The sequence below is a fragment of the Montipora capricornis genome, chromosome 2 (genome assembly GCF_036669925.1).
Source record: "Montipora capricornis isolate CH-2021 chromosome 2, ASM3666992v2, whole genome shotgun sequence".
NCBI lineage: Eukaryota > Metazoa > Cnidaria > Anthozoa > Scleractinia > Acroporidae > Montipora > Montipora capricornis.
In genome coordinates this window covers 45,424,811-45,444,810 of record NC_090884.1, presented here as the reverse complement: position 1 = coordinate 45,444,810, position 20,000 = coordinate 45,424,811, and the positions used below count along the sequence as shown (strand labels likewise).

Here is a 20,000-nt window from a genome sequence, read left to right as displayed (position 1 = left end):
GCAGCAGTTGGAGGCAATTGCTTTATCGTCGGGAAAAGCTCTCAAGGCTGATAAAAGGTCCTGCACTCCTCCGAAGCGACCAATAATTTCACCTGCAGCCTCTGGTATATGTAAGACAAACACGTTAAATTAGCGTGTTACATGTATGCAGTCATGTAGTGAAGTAATTTGCTGGCGTATCTTACGACGACAGCATCCTAGAGGCAGATGGCCACATTGCAAAGAGGAAAGCGAAGACCACGAGAACGTTACTTCACAGCGTATTTTTTACGCTTCTATCACTACAAATGGCTGAAACTGTTTCAAACAACTTAGGTCCAGATCAAGGAGGCTTGCGTTCCCTTGCTCTGAGAATGTGGTCACACTCCGATCTACAGAGTTCGCTGCATCACGAATTAGCTTAACCCGCCACTTGAAATATTCCCGTAGGAAACTTATAATACACCAAATGCAAAACTGAGGAGGGATCACGGAAAAGAACAAGTCTGTGACTCAGTAAAAGGATTTCAAACTTACCATCAGCTGACAGTGCCATTAGCAATTGACAACCACACGCTTGCAGCTCAGATGAGGATATATGTGACTGTCAAATATGAAACATCAAAGAAATAAAGAACGAGCTTTATTTGAGCAGACACCAAGAAGGTTAACCAAATAACCTCAAACTTCGTTGCAGACTGGGAGGATACGAATTAGTTAGTGGAAGGTCATTGGTGCGACCCCTGCTAGAAGCACGCGATTTTTTTCCGAGCATTCCCGAGTAATCATAGATTCATACATCTCTTCATTCGCGTACCGGGGTTAATCGTAAGCTTCCACATCTCGCTTGATACAATTGGTCCATATCACTCAATGTCCAAACTAAAGATTTTGCCCGTCGAACCTCTCATTCAGTGTGAGGCTGGACGGGCAAAGACAATGCAAAGACAAAACCTTTATTCCCCACGGACTCCAAGATGGCCGCCGAGTGATAAAGGTGAATTGCGAGAGCTTAGTAGAATCTACTTCTGCGTCAAACGTCAAGATGTTTGCTGTTAGCGCAACAACTACAACGAGAATGAGAATTTATTGTTTTATGACAAGCAGTAGCTCAATGCCGTTTGCTGTTAACGCGATTCCAAATCTCTGTGCTTTTTATTGATTTTCTCGCGGATTCAGACTCAAATTCGAGCATTTCCTGGCCATAAAGAGCCTCGCATAACTACACAATGCCCTTTGCTACAGTACGTCTATTGTACGCTCCTGATGAAATATAACAGGACTGAAGGTTCCCAACAGAGTGTTGTCACCTTTGCCAACACAAGAACACCAGTAACTCCGTACCCTGCTTTTTGCGATCAGAGTGACCGTCAGTGGTTGTCACTCAGAGTTCATGAACCAGGGTTGGAAGATCGGTTATCCGAGAAGGCTAGAAAGTCTTGAAAATCCCGATGCTTGGCGGATGCATTCCGGGTGCCATCCCTCTGCACCTTCAAAACGAAGGCGTCTCAAATAATCAAGGAAAGAGAATTGTGCAGTTATTTTGCCTTTCCTTCACTTAAAAGCACAAGAAAACTAGCATGTGCAAAAAGAAGGATCGGAGACTTAAAGTTGCTGTGCAACATATCCGCGGAACAAATCCTATAAGCGTGCGCCAGATTTTTAAACGCCTTTAAGCCAAACTGCGGTACTGAATTATAAAACTGAATCACCTTCATTGCTGCGAGAACAGGGCGAATTATCTCGTCTGAAAACATCACATCGTTATCGTCAGCTAAAATCAAAGCAAGTTTTTTAGCGTAGTTTTTACACACAAACTGAAAACTGTAAAGTGAAGAGCAGAGAAATAAGAGTGTGGAACGGTTGAATAACCTGGGAACGAGTTAGCCAGAAATTAATATTCTGACACTTAAGTTTCTGTCATACGATCTGGATAAGCACTTAATCTTTTCGCTGGTAATTCTTGCTATTCTAGCTCAGTCAGTCTTTCTGCCAACACTGTTTTTATTTCTCGTTTTATTATGGAGGGACGGTCTACAATTCCCTCTTCCACAAGATTTGGCGCCACTGGATTTTTTCCTATCTGGGGTGGTACATTATTCTAGTTTCCCACAGAGTTGTATCGTAACATCATTCATTACCAAGTATCCTAGTGTGAGGTCACCATCATGTCCTCTATTCTTACACACAATGAGGTTAAAAGCGAAATGCTTGCGGGGCTGCGTAAAGTCAAAATCGAATGTTTTTGCCTTTTTTTTTTTTCGACTTCCAATTTTTAGACACACTAGAGCATTTAATCCCACCCCAACATATTTCAATTATTTTATGAAGAAGTTCAATCATACCCTTAGGAAAAAGATTGATAAATATTTTGAGAGCTTGAAGATGGACATCTTTGGAAGGTTCCTGCTTTTTGTTTTCATTCATCATTGTCTCTGCAATTTGCTGTTTGGCTTTTTTGTTTAACGTCACGTCTGAAACATAAAACGACATTACCCACACTGAATTAATTAAATTCACTTAGGGTGCGTTTCTTTGGGAAAATCCAAATCCGGATTCTTGTATCCAAAAGCGGATTTTGCGTTTCTTTACTAAAATCCGAAAATGGATTATTTATCTGAAGAATCCACTCCTTGAGTGGATTCATTAGATCAGATCTGAATCCAGATTTTTCGGATTCATGATCCATGCGTTTCCTTGGGAGACGGATCCGAAAACACTACGTTTGGCCAACGCCGGGTAGTCTTGTGAAAGTACACTTTCCCGCCATTTTACGTGAAAGACGGCGACCAATCAAGGTGAGTTTTCAGTGCTATTTTTTCCTTCCGTGCACCCGAAATTTACAGAAAGTCTTAAATTTTCGCAGAACTTCATTTTGATACAAATTGTATTTATCATAACCGGCTGAAACTGGGCTGTCGCACCAGCAAAATCCGTTTTCGGATTCTTCGTTTCTTTGGGAACGAAGCATCCGTCTGATCTGAGATCAAAAATCCAATCTTGGATTCTCCTAAAGAAACGCACCCTAAGCGATGACAGCACAACAGAGTAAGGCTTGAACTGACAGTACGCCCTGGCGCAATCACAATGCAGCGTTGACGTCGACTGGGACTCGCCAGCAAAAACCGGAGTACCCAGAGAATAACCCCCAGTAACTGGAAGGCTGAGATCGGCTGAGAAAACCTCAGCACACAAACGATCGAAAAGGTGGAAGGCACGGTTGATGGCTGCAACGCCAGCCTGACCACCCAAAGTGTACAGCAGCTCTAGGCGATTCCCAGACGGTCACCCATTCAGATAATAGAGGAGCTTTAGATTCTAGGAAGAGAACGACTACAAGTACGAGATTTTCTCATGGAAAAACAATGAGCGTGCGCAAACCAGCGTCGTTTTGGCGGGAAAAACGTTATACCGTCGTCATTTTAGTATGAGATTTTGCAAAAATATCGTCGTGTCAAAGCAAATCACCAACACGGTAGTAGTTTAATTAGCATTTTTCGATCAGGAAAAGGCTCAGTTACCAGCAGTAAGAATAACTGAGCAACCTAAGCTGCTAACATAGAGTAAGATTAACCGTCCGGGTTATAAACTCTCTAAGTATTTTCGCTAAAAACGGCCAGTCAAATCTCGTACTCGTTCTCGTCCTCGTCCTAGAATCTAAAGGTTCCTATTAATTAACCCAACAGGACTTACATGGAGTGAAGTGAAATGAACGGGTGTTCTTCTTTGGACAAGAAAATTGGGTCGTCTGCTTCACAAACATTTGGTCCATAAATTCACACATTTCGGCTAGCGATAACGTTTTTTAATTATGATGCTCTTGATAAAATTGATTATCCACATCTCCTTCATGCTACAGAATCTTTACACTCACGCAAAAGCATGAATAACTCCCAACTGTTAGATTATAATCATTATAAACTGCTCTCAACATGGGCACCTTGTGCTTTTGGAGCAAGTCGCCGAAAAAAATAAATATGTTTATATAAAATAATTACAATTATTAAAAACTGGATCATTGGATAATGCAATTCGAGAGTTTTGATTGGCTAAGCCATCATGGGTTATGAGCCATTATACCATGATCTACAAACACGGCAAGCATATGCGTGATTTTTTGGGCCCTTTTATTTTTATTGTAGTCTAGTTTTCCATATTTTGGGGGCGTTTTTAATAAAACAATTATTCCACTCGCGCTTGTTGGATATGAGATGATTATAGCCAACTCGTTGGCTATCTATCAACTCATATCCAACGCGCGCTCATGGAATAATTGTTAATGATACCACACGGGCAACAATCAGACATTTGATAGATGTTCAGATGCCCTACTTCGAGGAAGATTTAACGATCAATGATCGTTGTTTCTCCCTAAACTATCCTACGCAAATTGGAAAAAGTTCTCACTTTTCATGCAAAAAGTTCGCGTTGAAGTTCTTTCCTCATAGATCATGTTCTTGACTCCTTTCAGGTTACAATAACACTGAAAGGAAATTTACCTTCTTTTCTTGTTATCTGTTCAAGATGTTTCAGCGCCTGAACCTATTGGTGAAAGCAAGACTAGTCAGCTTGTTATGTACTCATAGTTAAATAGTTCACTGGGTTAAGAACTCATTATTTCCTCAAAAAGATACATTTTAACAAAAGAAGAACTACGTAAAGTACCTGACAAGCCACACTATCTTTGTTCTTCTTCATGTAATCTGGAAAAGGTAAAAACCCGGGTTGGAATCTGTAAGAAACCTTTAGCCGCCTAAGACGGCCACTTAAAATAAAGTTTGTTATTATTATTATCATTATTATGGCATCTTAATATCAATTTTTCATTTTTCTTACACTTGACAATACAGGTTTTTACCTAGGCTTTGTCGATGTCTTCTGACTTAATTATCTACATTTTCTTTATAGGAGTTCATAGAACTATTTCACAATTTCTGCGTTTTGGCATAGAATCTCTTGATGGTTTGTTGTCCAATAACGTATTTCTTGCTCCAGTAGGGTGTGATACCCGCAAGAAAATCAAATACAATGTTTTTTTGAGTGACTTTACAGTCCTTGTGGATCCTCTTTATTTCCGCTCTTAGTTCTGTGTATTTCTCGTCTTTATGTCTGGTTCATTCTTCAATGCTCCCAACACTGCATACCGTTCCTTCAATCAAGATCCATGTTTTGCTTTCTTTCACAATTTCTCCATTTTGGCATAGAATCCATTTTTGTGATTTTTTAAATAAGATATTGTGCCTCTTGATGGTTAGCTGTCAAATAATGTATTTCTTGCTCCAGTAGGGTGTGATAGCCCCCAAGAAAATCAAATACAATGTTTGTTAGCTCCATTTTCAGGAGCCTTCTCGAGCTGAAGCGGTACATCCCAGGTCATTTTGGCTCTGTCATTTTCCATTGATGTTTCAGGAATACTTTGTTGGTACCATGGTTTGGAGTGATGACTTTCTTGGAAGTTGTATTTGTACAACAGGTTATGGTTTAAAGGCCTTAACATCCTGTCATGCCTTGCTTTATACAAGGATTGTGCAAATCTCAGGCATGCACATAACACGTGTGTTGTTGATTCAGTGGCTGTATTGCATATGCGACATTTGCTGTCAGTGATTTGCATTGCACCTTACTTTGATAGTATGCTTTAGTTGGCAGGAGCCGTTGGCGTATGCTCTTGTCCACGCTGTATACTACGTCGGGTATGTTCTACGTCATAATCAACTCCACAACTCCTTGTAAATGGCCAATAGGTAATGCTTCCTTTGTGTTCGGTTTCTCAACAACAATGTGCTCATTTGATCTGCTTGCTCTCTATGTGAGCTTTCATGGCCCCACAAGCTTCAATAGTAAAGTTTCAAAATATCACCATTTAGTTTCTTTAGTTTTTATAACTTACCAAGAACACCGGCCACACCCTTGTCCTTGGGTACTGGTTTCACAGCTGCAAGGAACATATTAATCAAAAGTTAATGATGTCAAGAGTTGAAAAGTACACTCAGTAAACATAGATCTACAATGGGTTTTTATTATCAAGAATGAGGTCACGTACATAAAAATAAACATTGGAAGTAAATTAAGTTCATCTGTTGAGCCACTCAGGAATCTTATAAAACGTTCCACTCACATTCTTTTTTTGCTCCCTTGGATGGCGATGCAGAGCTCCCTTTAGCCTGTTTGTTACTAAGTGCGATACAACTTTTTACATATGGCATCTCGGCTAATTCCCTGAAAGTATAAAAATATGGAATTAAATTCCTGCATATATAAAAAAATGACTCCTACGTATTTCGTATTTTATCCTACCTTATTACTGGGTTGCCAGTATGGCAATCCCAGTTCGGAAAGTGGGTGGGATTTGTTTGTTTTATTTTTATTATTATTATTATTTTTCCGTGTCGGTAAAAGTCTTGCCTGTCACTCCCCTGGTAAGTGGTGTCTTTGTGCATAGAGCCTTCTGCGCGTATTTTCTAAGGTTCGAGAGGGTGGTGGAAATGCGTAGATTTCTCTGGTGGACACAGGAGAATCATTAACTTAGCCTGCAATGGCGTGGAAAGTCATGTAACGCGAATGGCGTTTTAGTGGATCTTTAAACAAAATATACCCTTATGGAGCTCAATAATGGAAAGTCAGTTGGATAAACAGCTGGATAAACTAGGCACCTGGAATCTCAAAAGCGACGAGTAATGGACTTCAACAACAATCTATCGCCCGTCGAGCCGAAATCAAAGTGAGCTGTATTTCTAAAATAATATTTTACCAAGTGTGCTGTTATGTAGAACACTGAAACCAAATGGAAAATTCTCTGGTAACTTATGGGTTCAACAAAGACAGAGAACGAGTCGAACACCTTACGTGGATCTGTGATCAACTCTGCACAGTCTTCAGGTAAAAATAAATTGGAAATGTGACAGCCAAGAATTATTTGAAAGAAAGCTTGTCGTGTTTTTTGTGCTTCATTATTCAAGGAAAAGGTTCTTCATGGAAACGGTTTGATCCTGAAATTTAGTTTGTTGCAATATTGCGCATATTTGACACGATTGAGTTTCTTATATTCACGCACGTAATGAAATAGAAGGGGTTTTTGCCTCTAATAGCAAATATGTTGTTTGTTTCAAAAATTGTTCCCTGGAAAAGGTGGCCTTTATGAATTCATCATGTTTTATGATATGCGAGCTTAACTGGATAGTTTTTATGGCAATAGTAAAGCATTTTCTTGTCAAAATGAGGTTAGCGTCTTTCTGGTGTGTTAACTTAATTAAATCGTGAGTTTGTATTTGCCGTCTGCCGCGTGACCTTGATTTCCACTCTCAAAATTACCTCCAGAACCTACTTTTTGCATAAAATAAGCTTGCATAAAGCAAGCTAACAAAATCTGTACCTTGCTGAGTTCGCATTTGTTAGCGTTAATAGTATTTTCGGTTCGATGCTTCTGTTTTATGAGGGGTATATTGTTTTGGTCTCCCATCCAGATACTTACCCCGCCGGATAGGCATGAACCTCAGTGAACAACCTCAGTGAACTTTGGCATTACAAAGCTGTCAGATGCTCAAAGGGCACGCTTACATTTGTAAACTTGTGGTGAAAAGAAGTTGTGAGGGAACTTGAAAATTATCAGTCCAGAAGCTAATGTTTTTCGCTTCTCTCTTATTTGTTATTCTTCAGAGACTGGAATGCTGTAGTTCAATACCACACAATTCAGTGCCTTCTGATTTTCTGTAACACATACCACAGGCAACCCAGTGTATGCTTCACGGAAGCATCTCGTCTTATAATATATACTGAGTTTAAATAGTAATGTTGCTGGGAGTAGTTCTGATTCTGAAAGAGACACTTGCCCTGCAAAGAACCAACTGGTGGCAAATTGTTTTGGGCAATTTGATGGGGTAGGTTTTAAAGAAAACACCACTGCAACAAAGCAATAACTTCAAACCTGAGAGGAACAAATATACTTGCAATCAAATTTATTACAAATTTAAACGTTTCTTTAAAAATAATTATTGCTCACTTTCACTTTACAATTCCTTGAGCTCCTCCATCTGGAATGTTTGTGATGTGTTACAGTTGCCCTATCATTACGACACAAAGGCGTGTTTGCGAAATAAAATTTAATGTAACAATAGGGAACCTGTAACAAATCACAACTACAATATTATCCAAAATGAAGGCACCCAGGAAATTTGAAAACAAAAATTAACGATTCTGAAATTCTTTTATTTTGTATACAAAACTAATAAGCTCCTTTGAAAATATTTAAAAAAAATACTTATTATAATTTTTATTATCATTTGATTGCAGACATTATTTCCTAGAATCTTGTTTTTCTTCAAGTGGAGATCCCCTTAAGTCCAGAAAGAATGAATGTTCCGACTTTTTAAAGTAATTATGTGGGTGTACTTATCCTAATTGAAGTAAGTTAAAACTCACTTCATAGTAGGTCTCTGTTGAAAGTTCCGTCTAAGCATTGTACGAATCATCTGGCATAAATCTTTGGCATATGTCTGCAACAACGAAGACCAACAAAATAAATATGTCACAGCAAACATTCAAAAGAATGAAGGGACACCAGAAGGAATAAGCAGCATGTTCAAATCAAAAAATGGAACAGACAGAGAGACTGACAAAAAAGGGATAGGATATAAACTGAACAATAGTATGACACACCTTTCCAACCTCTTTAAGTACATCTTCTAGTTCTTGAGGTGATTGCTTGATCTGGTATAGCTTGAATGATATCTGTGCTTGCTAAACAAAGCAACAAAAAATTGAGTAAAACGTGGACAAAAAGGCTACAACAATACAGTTAAATGTACTTTCAACAAAGTTGACAACAAAGAAAGTGAGGTCTTTGCCGTTAATGGTCTTGTTATAATAATAATTATTATCATTCATGCAAGCTTCTTTCTTATTCTTCCCAGGACAAGCTGTGGTGCTGTGGAAGAGGAGTGGTGTGTTGCAAGAATAATTATGCTGGCACTCTTCATCTAAGAACTTAATTGCTGCCAACGGTAGGAGTACCCATAGATGTTATCTGTCCTTTTGCCAAGGTAGTTCTTAAACCAAAGCATGCCCAAACAACAACTGATAAAAATGGTAAGAAATTCATCTCACATCCAAAAATCCACATGTGGCTAATTCCAGAACTATACATCCTAGAGACCAGACATCACTCCTTTCATCATATCTTGTATGAATTAAGAGTTACAACATAGATTAATATCTTTGGGCAGGTGTTCACCTAGTTAATGATAAATACTCCAATCATGTTAATCACAAAATGGACAAATGCAGCTATAAAGGCAATGAATAATAAAATGACGAGTAACAGAATGGGAGCATTAAGGGAGTAAGAACAGTTAATTTAACAATATGACATGTTTAAAGGATACGGCCTTTCTAAAACTTCTGGTGCCATCCAGTTCATTGTACCTAATGTAGCAAAAAAAACCCATATAATCTTTTACTAACATTAATGATGAGTGTTTTGAGCTGGGATGAACCGGCATTAACCAGGATCAGCACCGAAATTGTGTGACATGACTATGCCATGGATTAAAACACTGACATGGGTTTGAATCCATACACATGCACTCCAAAGGTCACTCAGCTTTCCATCAAGGGTTTCATTAAAAGCCAGTTACCGGTGGTATACCATTGTCTGTTTGTCAGAATTTTGTCTCACTGCCGGCTACTCTGTCTTGATTTTCACTCAAACTCTTGTAAAAGACAAGAGTGACCGCTGCTTTACATTGATTAGCCCAGGCATCTACATCAAAAATTATTGAAACCCCTGCTTTCCATCCATTTTTGGTCAGTAAAATGAGTACCAGTATTACTGGAAACAAGTCCTGCATGAAACAGGATAAAAGTGATACCGTAAATATGGTAGAAGATATTGAAAAAGGAGCCTTTCGGTTGCCTTAACTGCAGACGCCTCTTGAATAGTTCAGTCCAAACCTTTAACTTTTTGATAGAATATCTGTTAAGGCCAGATCAAAAAACCGGGAATTCCATCCTCTAACAGTGTGTGGGTTCTTCCACGTCCCACATTACTTAATCAGCAAAGGTTAATTGCGCAAAGAGGTATGCTGTCCTTATCCGAAAAGATATGAAAATCAAACCATTTCCAGATTTTGTTTTGAAGTTGTTATGAGATGCCAGAATATAAATAAATGATAGTTGAACAAAAATGAAAATTGTTTGATTTTACATATAAAATAATTTATCATATTATGTAAAACCAATCACAGTAATACTGTATGTACTAATTGGTATACGATTGGGTGGATTGCTCAAATTATGTTGTAAATTTAAGGTAACCCAAACCTTCCAAGATTGTACATATATGATCAAAAACGTAATTATTAATAACTACTCAAGACCCTCGACAGCTTAATTAACAGACCTACTGTCGTTCTTGTTCGTGTCCGTGCATCATCCATGATTGTGGAAACACCAAAATCACCTGAGGTTTTATAAAAAAAACACTTGCAAGGATTAGAAAGTAACAATAGTACTTAAATTGTAAAAACTAACATTATGGTCAAGTGTTAAAAAAGTTTATCATTAGATCATCATGCAACTCACCAACTGAAATGCTGCCATCCTCAGCCAGAAAAATGTTGCTTGGTTTTAAATCTCTGTTCAAAAGAGAGAAGAATGCAATTTGTACATAAAGTAATAAATAAACAAAATGTGTTCTGTTTGCTGCATGCACTTATCCTCAACAAATTTAATATGCTGTTTTCTCTGTGAATAAATTAATATTCTCTATTAGTTTGAATAATTTTGGTTGATGTAACATGGTCTGTAACCATTTTAATAAAGATGTTTAAGTTAAAGGGTGTTGAAGAATGGAGAGAACTAACATACAAGGGATATCATTACCTACTTTAATCTTAAATATGATCCGCTAAAACATCACATTCATCCAAATAAATTATCATTGATGAAATTTAAAACACCATAGTTGTAGTCAGGCATGATAATAAAAAGAATTTATTTAAAAATTTTGTTGTCACTGACTAAAAACGTTTTACGAACGTTTCAGTTAAAATACTATAACCTTCTTCAGTATAAAATGGCTTTCGAATGATTCGTAAGCCATTTTATGCTGAAGAAGGGGGTGTCTTGAAAACAAAGACTCCTACTAAAGATGCCCTATAAAAGACTCCATAAGACCTTAAGACTAGAAAATGAAAAAATTAAAGTAACCCAACCCCCTGAATTTGGCTAACTCTAGGCCTAAAAACCAACTTTAGGCCTAGTTAGGCCTACGGTTAGCCAAATTGAGGGTTTTGGGGTACTTTCTTCATTTTCGAAGTCTTACGGTCTTAGGGGTCTTTGTTTTCAAGACACCCTGAAGAAGGTTATAATAGTATTATTAAAGAGAAGAAACAAAATTTTTAGTCAGTGACAACAAATTTTTATTTCTTTTTATCGATGAAATTTTTAATTTTTGAATGATGTATTGTCAAAAGGCACAATCTAACTGGCTCTCAATGTCCATAGTTTGGGTAGTTGTGTGTACCTTAATTAAAATTTGCAATGCATTTTGGCAAATGTGACCCTTTAATTTCAGAATCATGCAGCCACCTTGTCAATTTATTTGAAAACACAGGGGTTTTACTGAGTAATAAAATTTGAAGTACCACTGGTTTGAGTAGAATAAACAACTGTAACACAGTTTTGACTGCAGTCAGTACTTATTGAAGCAACTCAAATGTTAAAATGGAAGGATCCATATATATTCAAACAATTTTGTAGTTTGATTTTGTTAAATTCAGGTTATCAAGACCTTGCAAAAGGAATCAGCCTAAGCTTATTCCTTTCTTCATGTTTCATTATGGATCTGGATAACAAAAAAAAACCAACCGGTAATTCAATAATTATTGTTTTAAAGACATATAGCTGTATCTGTGACAATACCTGTGTATCATACTCTTGCTATGAACAAAGGCAAGCGCATTGACCATCTGGCCAAACCATTTTTTTAACACCTAATTCAATGTAAAATAATAATTGTTGCATTAATAAACAAATGGCCATTTTAGGTAATTACTAGTGATGTTAAAATAATTGACAAGAACTTTTAATCTGGACTAAAATAATTCATGAATGACCATTATATTTCAATGTTAGTGAATTAATAGGTTCTTGATTTGCATCCCCCATTTCTGGACAGGAAATTGCTGACATGTGTATCACACATTCCTCAATAAAGCAGATTTCTTTATTAAGATCAAGTGATATTTTTTGGTAATTAAAAGCTCAAAGTTTTGATTCCATTCCGGAACATTTCTCAAGTTTGAGGTTTCATGCTTTTTCCCATGATTAAAACAGCAGGTCTAAGACACAGGTCACATCATTCCACAGGTCAGTGTACATGGCACTGGGATATAAAAATGTTGTTTTAGGTCTAGGGAAAACTTCTAGTTTCATTGCTCATTGATCGGTGGAGCAGGGAGTTCTATCCTTAACCTGTGGAATGTGACCTGTGTTTCAGACTCACCTGTTTGAAATGGTGACATAATTAACAAAACACACTCATCTGTTAGGACAGCAGATTAGTAAAACCAACCATTTATATTAAGTGTGAGGCCACAACAGTATATGAAATGGAATGCTTTATTTGATGCACTTAAGGAAGTCAACTTAGATAGAGATCAATTATAGCTGCGACTCAAGAGTACATGTTCATGTAAATGCAAGTTGTTACTCAAAGAGCCATTTTTAGTCGCCATGGATAACATTGTTAATCTAACAAAACCTGCAATACTTTCATTGCACTTCTTACAACTTACAAGCTCTGGGATTGCATCTCCTTTAGCTCTCTTCTGCTTTAGTGCCTTGTCCAAATCACCTTCAATAATTTCCCCAAAAAGAATACCAAATACATTGTCAGGATGTGTCAGGATAAAATATGCACAGATCACCAAAATATGTGTGAAACAGTTAAGCTGAACTTTAAAATTTTGTCCCTCTATTAAAGAGTAAGGGAGTAACGCCAAGAATCCCAAAAGCATGAGACCCCTGTGTATCAATTCCTTCACATTTTTTCTGCCTGTAGTTAGCTTAGAGACTGAATAATCTGTGCATTCACATAATATCACAGACTGCAGAGGCAAAAAAGGTTCTTATTTCATAGACAAGAAATGTTGTCATAATTTCTGCTTCACTATGTTGGGGGGCAGGGTGTTTAATTCACTTCTTTGCAGTCTGATTTGATTTGTGTTAATTGTTGATTTCAGTTTACAGTGTCCCCAATTAGTGCTCCAGCGCTAAAAGACTAGACACTTATTTAAGTTCCTTTCCACCTGTTCGCTAAGATGATTAATGGAGGGGCTACATTTAGATACTTTTAATGGAGGGGTTACTTTACTTACTTTACTTAAATGGGAGAGTAAACAATTTTAAAAAGCAAATTAACCAGCCGCAAATTAATTCATGATAAAATGACATTGACACACATAAGAATAACCATTAGAGAAACTAAAAGAGTTCATGGCAGAATACAATGATATCATTTTTCTTTAATTAACTCACCCAATTTATAATAATCCATTACAATGCACACATACATGGCTGCCTCCTGTAAAAATAAAAAGGTACCAGTACCTAAATAAATAGCCTCAGTCTACAAATAAATTTAACGAGATTTCTCACCTAATTAACAATCTGGGGTACTCATGAGAATATTTGCCATTAACAGACAAATTTTCTTTCAGGTTCATAGGGTAATTTTAATCAAATGGAGCGATCTTAGTGCTCAAACTAATCTTTCTGGAATGGAATCCCATTGGGATGCATTTTTGGTTATAAAATGCGTCAATAATGTTATAATTGTAAACGTTACTATATAACTAAAATAAATGTTCTGTATCTACATTACAGAATATATGACCATTATACATGTAATCGATTACTCAACAAAATACATACATACATACAAGCCTGCAAATAATTTTTTGCTACTGTATAAGCCTGTCATATGTCAGGCCATGACACTTTCAAATTTGTGTTTTGATGTGTGACAATGAAAACGATCTAAACACGTGCGCACTGTCAAATGCTGTTTTGACAATATTGCTGCTTTCTTTTTTGTCATTCTAGTCGAACAAAATACACTTTTACAAATCCTCAAATGTTTCAGCTTTTGTTTTTGCATACACAGTAACTTTTCTAATTTAGTTATTGAAGTTGCGGTGAGAAATGTAATTCGAGTCCCAGAATTTTGCCGTAAAACTGGTCATAAAATCTTATCAGTCCAATGACAACACAAACAACATGCATTTGCGGAACAGTACCCTTGTTGATTCCACAGTAAATTGCAGCGTTACAATATTTAATTCAAATCAATGTAAATGGGTTTTCAGGAAACACTTTGTGCAAATTTTGAAATCCAAACTGAATGAATAAGGGCAGGAGTGTTTACATTTTCGGAGCAGCGCTACTAGTAAGACGTCATCAAACACAAGCTGCAAATGAAAACAAATCAAAATGAAACTTAGCCATCATGCATTACCGCCATATATTAAAAGGACACCTTCTCATTTGGCTTTCTTGAGTGAAAATATATTTTTCACTTTGAATTCGCATCGTGACAGAAGGCCCCGATCAGCCTGTCAGGTCAGACTGATAGCTTGCCAGTCAAAATCTCAAATTTACCAGACAAATGTCTGATCACTGGTGCTTATTTGCAGGCTTGTACATACATACATACACACAACCTTTATATAAATAAATACATATTTAGTAATCCTAGAAGTCATGAGACTATACAGGATACTATTTAAAATAGTCAGCAATGAAGCAGTAAAAGAGGGAAAAAAAATACCTAAATTAAAATTACTATTTACAACACAAGTATTTACATTGCATTGCAATATTGTCTTACGGTTGGCAAAGTACTTGCTTGGACGGCAGTAACAAACTCAGCATTATCATCAGCCATTGAAAGACCATTCCAGAGGGGGATGACAACAGAGAAAAGAGAACTTATATCATTGCATTGGTGAGGGCAAAGATGAATCTGCCCTTTGACCAAATTTTGATATTTCTTGTAGGACTACCAATGCGGCACGTTTAGAGCTTAGAGCCTTCTTGAAAAGCCTTTCCCATTTTTGCATCATTCTTTTAATTTGTCTTGTTATCCATTTAAGTGATTTATTTATACACGATGAAAATTTCAAGGCTACAAATAAAAATTTAAATATATGCACAAGTATTGTTCCATAATACAGGACCAATGTTCTTGCCCTGTGCTTTCCTCTATTTCTTGCTGTTTGTATATCTTGGTGAAGCTCTTGAATTCACTTTTTTATCATTTTCTAATACTTCTGCCACATGTATTTTGAAACAGGTTACCAACACCTTACCAACAGATGGCCATGACTAGTTGGTTGATTGTCGGCCAACAGATGACCTACAAGCAGTTATGTTTTCAGCAAAACGTAAATAACGCTGTTGGCCAACAGCTTACTGACAGTCTGGTCAATAGTTGGTAGACAGATGGTTGAGAGCTGTTCTTCACAATTTACCATCACATGTATATATGCAGCTAAGTAAACAAAGCATGTTCTGACTGATCTCTTTGTTTTTATTACTTTAATGAAGCCAAGGTAAGAAGAAGCTGGGAGGAATCAGGGCTTTATTCACTCAGTAATATTAAATTACCAACTTCAGGAAAAGTATGTAAGAAACAGACCTCTTTATCCCATGTGACAAAGAACTCCTTGTAACCACAAATGTAAGGGTGTTTGTTTGCATGCTGAAGCTCTTGTAATGCCACCGCCTTAAAATTAAAATGAAACATCCGATCAAAAGCAATACATGCTAATTGTACTAATAGCCCATGAAAGACAATGATAAACGTTACAAAACTACTGGTCAACTACAACTACTGAACAATAGTTGCAACAATGAGTTATTAAAATTCTTCTGCTGTTATGCTCAAGTTTCCATTTTGAACCAAAAACCAACATTTGCTTTAAATTGTCCTGATTTCAGTTGATTTGTAGTCTCCCCAATTTAGTAGAGCACCCATGCTCAGCTAAATAACCTTGAGATTTTAATAAAGTGGTTATTATTATTATTATTATTATTATTATTATTAGTTATTAATATATGTAATCGCATGGGCCTGAGGGCAATTAAGTATTAATTTCACGCGTATTTTTAAAGTGTTCACAAAATTGCCTGACTTAAGAAGCAACAAGGGCAATTTGGAAACCTTTGAAAATACAAGTGAAATTAATCCTTAATTGCACAAGGGCACATTGTGATTACACATTTATCACATAAAAGGCAACATTATTGAGAGAAGCTGATTCACTAATGAGGCAACAAATGACAATCAACATAACACACTTTCATTTGGTTAAAGTTCAATTCAATAAATCGTTGCTGTCATCAGAAATAATGTATTTATATGTGAAAAAGCACTTTCATCAGAGTTGGAATCTGGAAGAAGATTTATTCTCTAACCCTTGTAACTTCGCTTGCTCTGGATAAGTTGACTGTTAACCAATCAAGACCCAGTAATTACCAAAAGTACCATCGTGATTAAGAAAAAAACGCCCTCCATCTCAGCCAATCAGCATTCAGTAATTTTGCCCCACACATGATAATTAAAATAACCAAATGGTCAGTGTAAAAGTGTTTAAGTCTTGATTAACCCTTTCACTCCCAAGAGTGTCACTTATAGATTTTACTCTGTCTAATGCCAGACGATTTTACTCGTCAATGGGGAACCCCACAGGTGTGAAAGGGTTAAGTTATCTTCTGCAATGCAAAAGGAGGAGGGTCACAAGATGCTAATTCAACAGCCGCATTGGAGAAGAGATTTGGGAATGCTCCTTTTAGTTATAATAAAGTGAGACACTAAATTTCAATGCCTAAAATAATAATTATTGTTTCATCTGTGATTTTAGAATGGATATTTTAAGTTTTGCAAAACTTGTCATACTTCTTTGAAGGCTTTATTTGCTTCCACTTCATCATTACACTCAACCTAAGAAGTTAAAAAAATGTGAAGATAACACTCAACATAACTAAATTCAGAGTAGTGGCTACATACACCACTTTTCCTCAACAAATCAATGCTGTATTGGCGACTGTTGATGGAGAAGTAATTTCTTACATTAAGCCCATGCTCCCTGGCAGGTCTAAAACACACTGGTCACATTCCACAGGTCACTCATAGCTGGTCATTGTTTTACATTTTGGAAAGTAACCAAAACCCTCAATTTGGCTAACCCTAGGCCTAAGGTTGGTTATTAGGCCTAGGGTTTAGCCAAATTGAGGGGTTTGGGTTACTTTCAAAAACGTAAAACAATGACCTGCAACAAGTGACCTGTTGAATGTAACCTGTTTTAGACCCGTCACATCCTCCCATATGCCTGGCTTTCACTAGCAATGCCAACACAAGAACATTACTAAGGATCAAATTTTCTCCTTTTCCTTGTGCTTGCACCTATGCTTGCGTTTTCTTGTGTTGTGTTAAGACGAAACACAGCATAAGCACAAGGAAATTTGCTATGTCTGGCCAATTAAAGTACTCATTCCAGATTCCCCACATCTGAGCGTTTCAACAAAATGACGGAGGCTGCGGTTGATTTTGATGAACACTTATGCTTATGTCGACGTTCGTTTTCACTTGGCATGAGGAAGTTATGCTTATATGCTTATGCTTATGCTTGTGCTTATGCTTGCATTGCTAAGTGACAATAATTAACACCAGGCTATACTGAAATTACTTCAAGACAAATTCCCATTGTTATGTTAAAAATGGCACAAGAATTGTCACTGATACTTCCAGATGAAATTTGGTTTGTTAATGGAAGACCGGTGGCCTCATGGTCAGAGTGCTCAACTCCAGATCGTGTGGACCGGGTTCAGGTCCTGCCTGGGGATATTGTGTTATGTTCTTAGGCAAGACACTTTACTCTCACGGTGCCTCTTTCCACCCAGGTGTATAAAATGGGTACCAGTGAAAATGCTGGGGGTAACGCTGCCATGGACTAGCATCCCATCCAGGGGGGAGTAGAAATACTTAATGAAACCAGACATATTAGTGTCCGCCTGATGGGCCTTCTGGCTCATAAGCAGAGACTTTTAATGGAAGACCACTGAGGAAGAAAAGATTGAAATACTGAGCAACTAATTGCATTTTTTTTTTTCACATTCCCTAAATAATGCCCTGCCACAGTGTATGTATACCATGTTTCACCACCACTAAAATTTCAGTCAAAAGTTGTGCCACAACACCTTGAAGACAATCTCAGCAAAACAGTCAGTTGCTAAAACCGGTAAGGTGAATGTCCTGGTTTATCAAGACCCCAGCTGTATCTTCAGCAGCGATTACGAACACAAAGCACACTGACCTTGGGTAACTGTGCAATGCACCTTTTTCAAAGCACTTTTCGTCTGAAGGTCAACTCCACATTAAATTTTGCAAATTAAGTAGGCGGTGTTTTGAGGGATAAGGATAAGTGGCCTCATTGAGAACAAGCAAAGGCAAGAATTGAAATGAACACGAACAATTAACTTGTCAATTTTCCTGAAAGCGGGTCGTTCCTCGATCAACACGTCATTTCAAGATCTGGATTACATTAGCTTACTGCTGACTTTTGTTTTTGCATGTCATTAAACTCTGTTCAGAAAAACATCTTTTGGTTTTACATTGTACAACACTTCAGTGGAATGTATCAACTGGAAGGCAGAACGAGGAATTGGCCTTGAAATGTAATATAGCAAGAATGATATGCCAAATAAACATTCCTCTTAACATGGTTGCTAAGAAAATACACGTGAAACACCAAATCAGACAACTGTGGAATGCTCGTGTCATTGATAATGACAGCTCTTCGAATTCTCCTACAATTTAAATTAAGCTGACCTGTGAGCATTAAACTTAAGCTTATAACTTAATCACTGAGAAGCTCAAGAGAGCCTTATCGATTGCAATTTCTGTACTCACACACCTAGTATTGACTGCTGACAAGACGAGGTTTTCTATGTTAACGAATATCAAGAGAAAATGATAATTTGCTCACGAATCTTGATCAAGAGAAAATTGTAACGCAATTAAACTCGAGCTCACCTTTTTCAGAACATACATTTTCTTGTCTTGTTTGTTTTCAGCCAGAAACACAGACCCTTGAGCGCCCTTGCCAAGTCGTTGATGGAGCTTAAAAATCGAGTGAATATAAATGTTGAAAATTTCATGTTTTATTGACCACTTAGTCGTCATTTTCCTTGCGGCATCCTTACCTTGTACCCCTCCATGGCGACCACCGATCGTCTCTGTCACTGATTCCTAAACCTTGCATTAATTATGCAAATTACTGAAAAGCACAAAAAAACAGTAATTCATCTCCTGTCACTGCCTTTTAACCTTTGACCACAAATTCCAAAAGTAGCTCCCTAATCGCGGAAAGAAAGAAAGACACACTGACAGAAAATAATTCTTTGGTAGAATCCTGGAATATATTAGATTTTCCGAGTTCATCGAGTGAGCGCAAGTACAAGGGAGGCCTGCCTTCGGTCGCTATGCAAGTAGCCGGAAGCTCTCAGCGTTTGTCGTGTAATTTGATGTGCAAATGGCGTAAAGCACCTGGTTGCCTACAATTGTTATTGCGCATACATTCTGCGCATCTCTAAATGCTGGGATTTCCTATGGGTGGTGCTTATTAATACACGGATATTTTTGCGCGGGTCAAAACTATGCAGAGAAAGAAGAACTTAGCAAGTGCACTTGCTATCCAAAGAGGAAATTGGGGGTTCTTTGTTCAGAGATAATTAAGCTTCAATTTGGAAAAAAATTCCATACATTGCTTTGTACTTTAAAGCTTTTTACAAATATTGTTGATTAATTATCTTCGAAAAATGCGTGGTTACCCCCAATTTTCTTTTTAGATTTCAATAACACTTGTTAAGGTCTGCTTCTCCCGCATGTTTAGTAAACCGTGCAAAAATACCTTTGAATTAGTAGGCACCACTCTTAATAGAAGTATCTTGGTCCTGATTTA

At 37.3% G+C, this 20,000-nt stretch overlaps 1 protein-coding gene across 1 annotated transcript in view; it reads right to left on the bottom strand.

Annotated features, from left to right (window-relative positions):
* LOC138023686 (uncharacterized) overlaps positions 1–19,311 on the bottom strand; it is a 28,206-nt gene extending 8,895 nt beyond the window's left edge. The window contains exons 1-21 of the mRNA XM_068870730.1: positions 19,243–19,311; positions 19,073–19,159; positions 16,937–16,981; positions 15,677–15,763; positions 13,516–13,561; positions 12,774–12,832; positions 11,899–11,969; positions 10,558–10,610; positions 10,376–10,435; positions 9,360–9,399; positions 9,082–9,154; positions 8,635–8,715; positions 8,398–8,471; positions 6,098–6,198; positions 5,870–5,914; positions 4,645–4,682; positions 4,479–4,521; positions 2,325–2,453; positions 1,692–1,753; positions 517–583; positions 1–101 (exon numbers count right to left, since the gene is read on the bottom strand). The exon at positions 1–101 is cut by the window's left edge and continues 28 nt beyond it. Of these exons, the coding sequence (XP_068726831.1) occupies positions 1–101; positions 517–583; positions 1,692–1,753; positions 2,325–2,453; positions 4,479–4,521; positions 4,645–4,682; positions 5,870–5,914; positions 6,098–6,198; positions 8,398–8,471; positions 8,635–8,715; positions 9,082–9,154; positions 9,360–9,399; positions 10,376–10,435; positions 10,558–10,610; positions 11,899–11,969; positions 12,774–12,832; positions 13,516–13,561; positions 15,677–15,763; positions 16,937–16,981; positions 19,073–19,159; positions 19,243–19,257 (1,377 nt within the window). The 5' untranslated portion in view covers positions 19,258–19,311. The remainder of the gene's footprint in view (positions 102–516; positions 584–1,691; positions 1,754–2,324; positions 2,454–4,478; positions 4,522–4,644; positions 4,683–5,869; positions 5,915–6,097; positions 6,199–8,397; positions 8,472–8,634; positions 8,716–9,081; positions 9,155–9,359; positions 9,400–10,375; positions 10,436–10,557; positions 10,611–11,898; positions 11,970–12,773; positions 12,833–13,515; positions 13,562–15,676; positions 15,764–16,936; positions 16,982–19,072; positions 19,160–19,242) is intronic.
* Between the last annotated feature and the right edge of the window lie 689 nt (positions 19,312–20,000).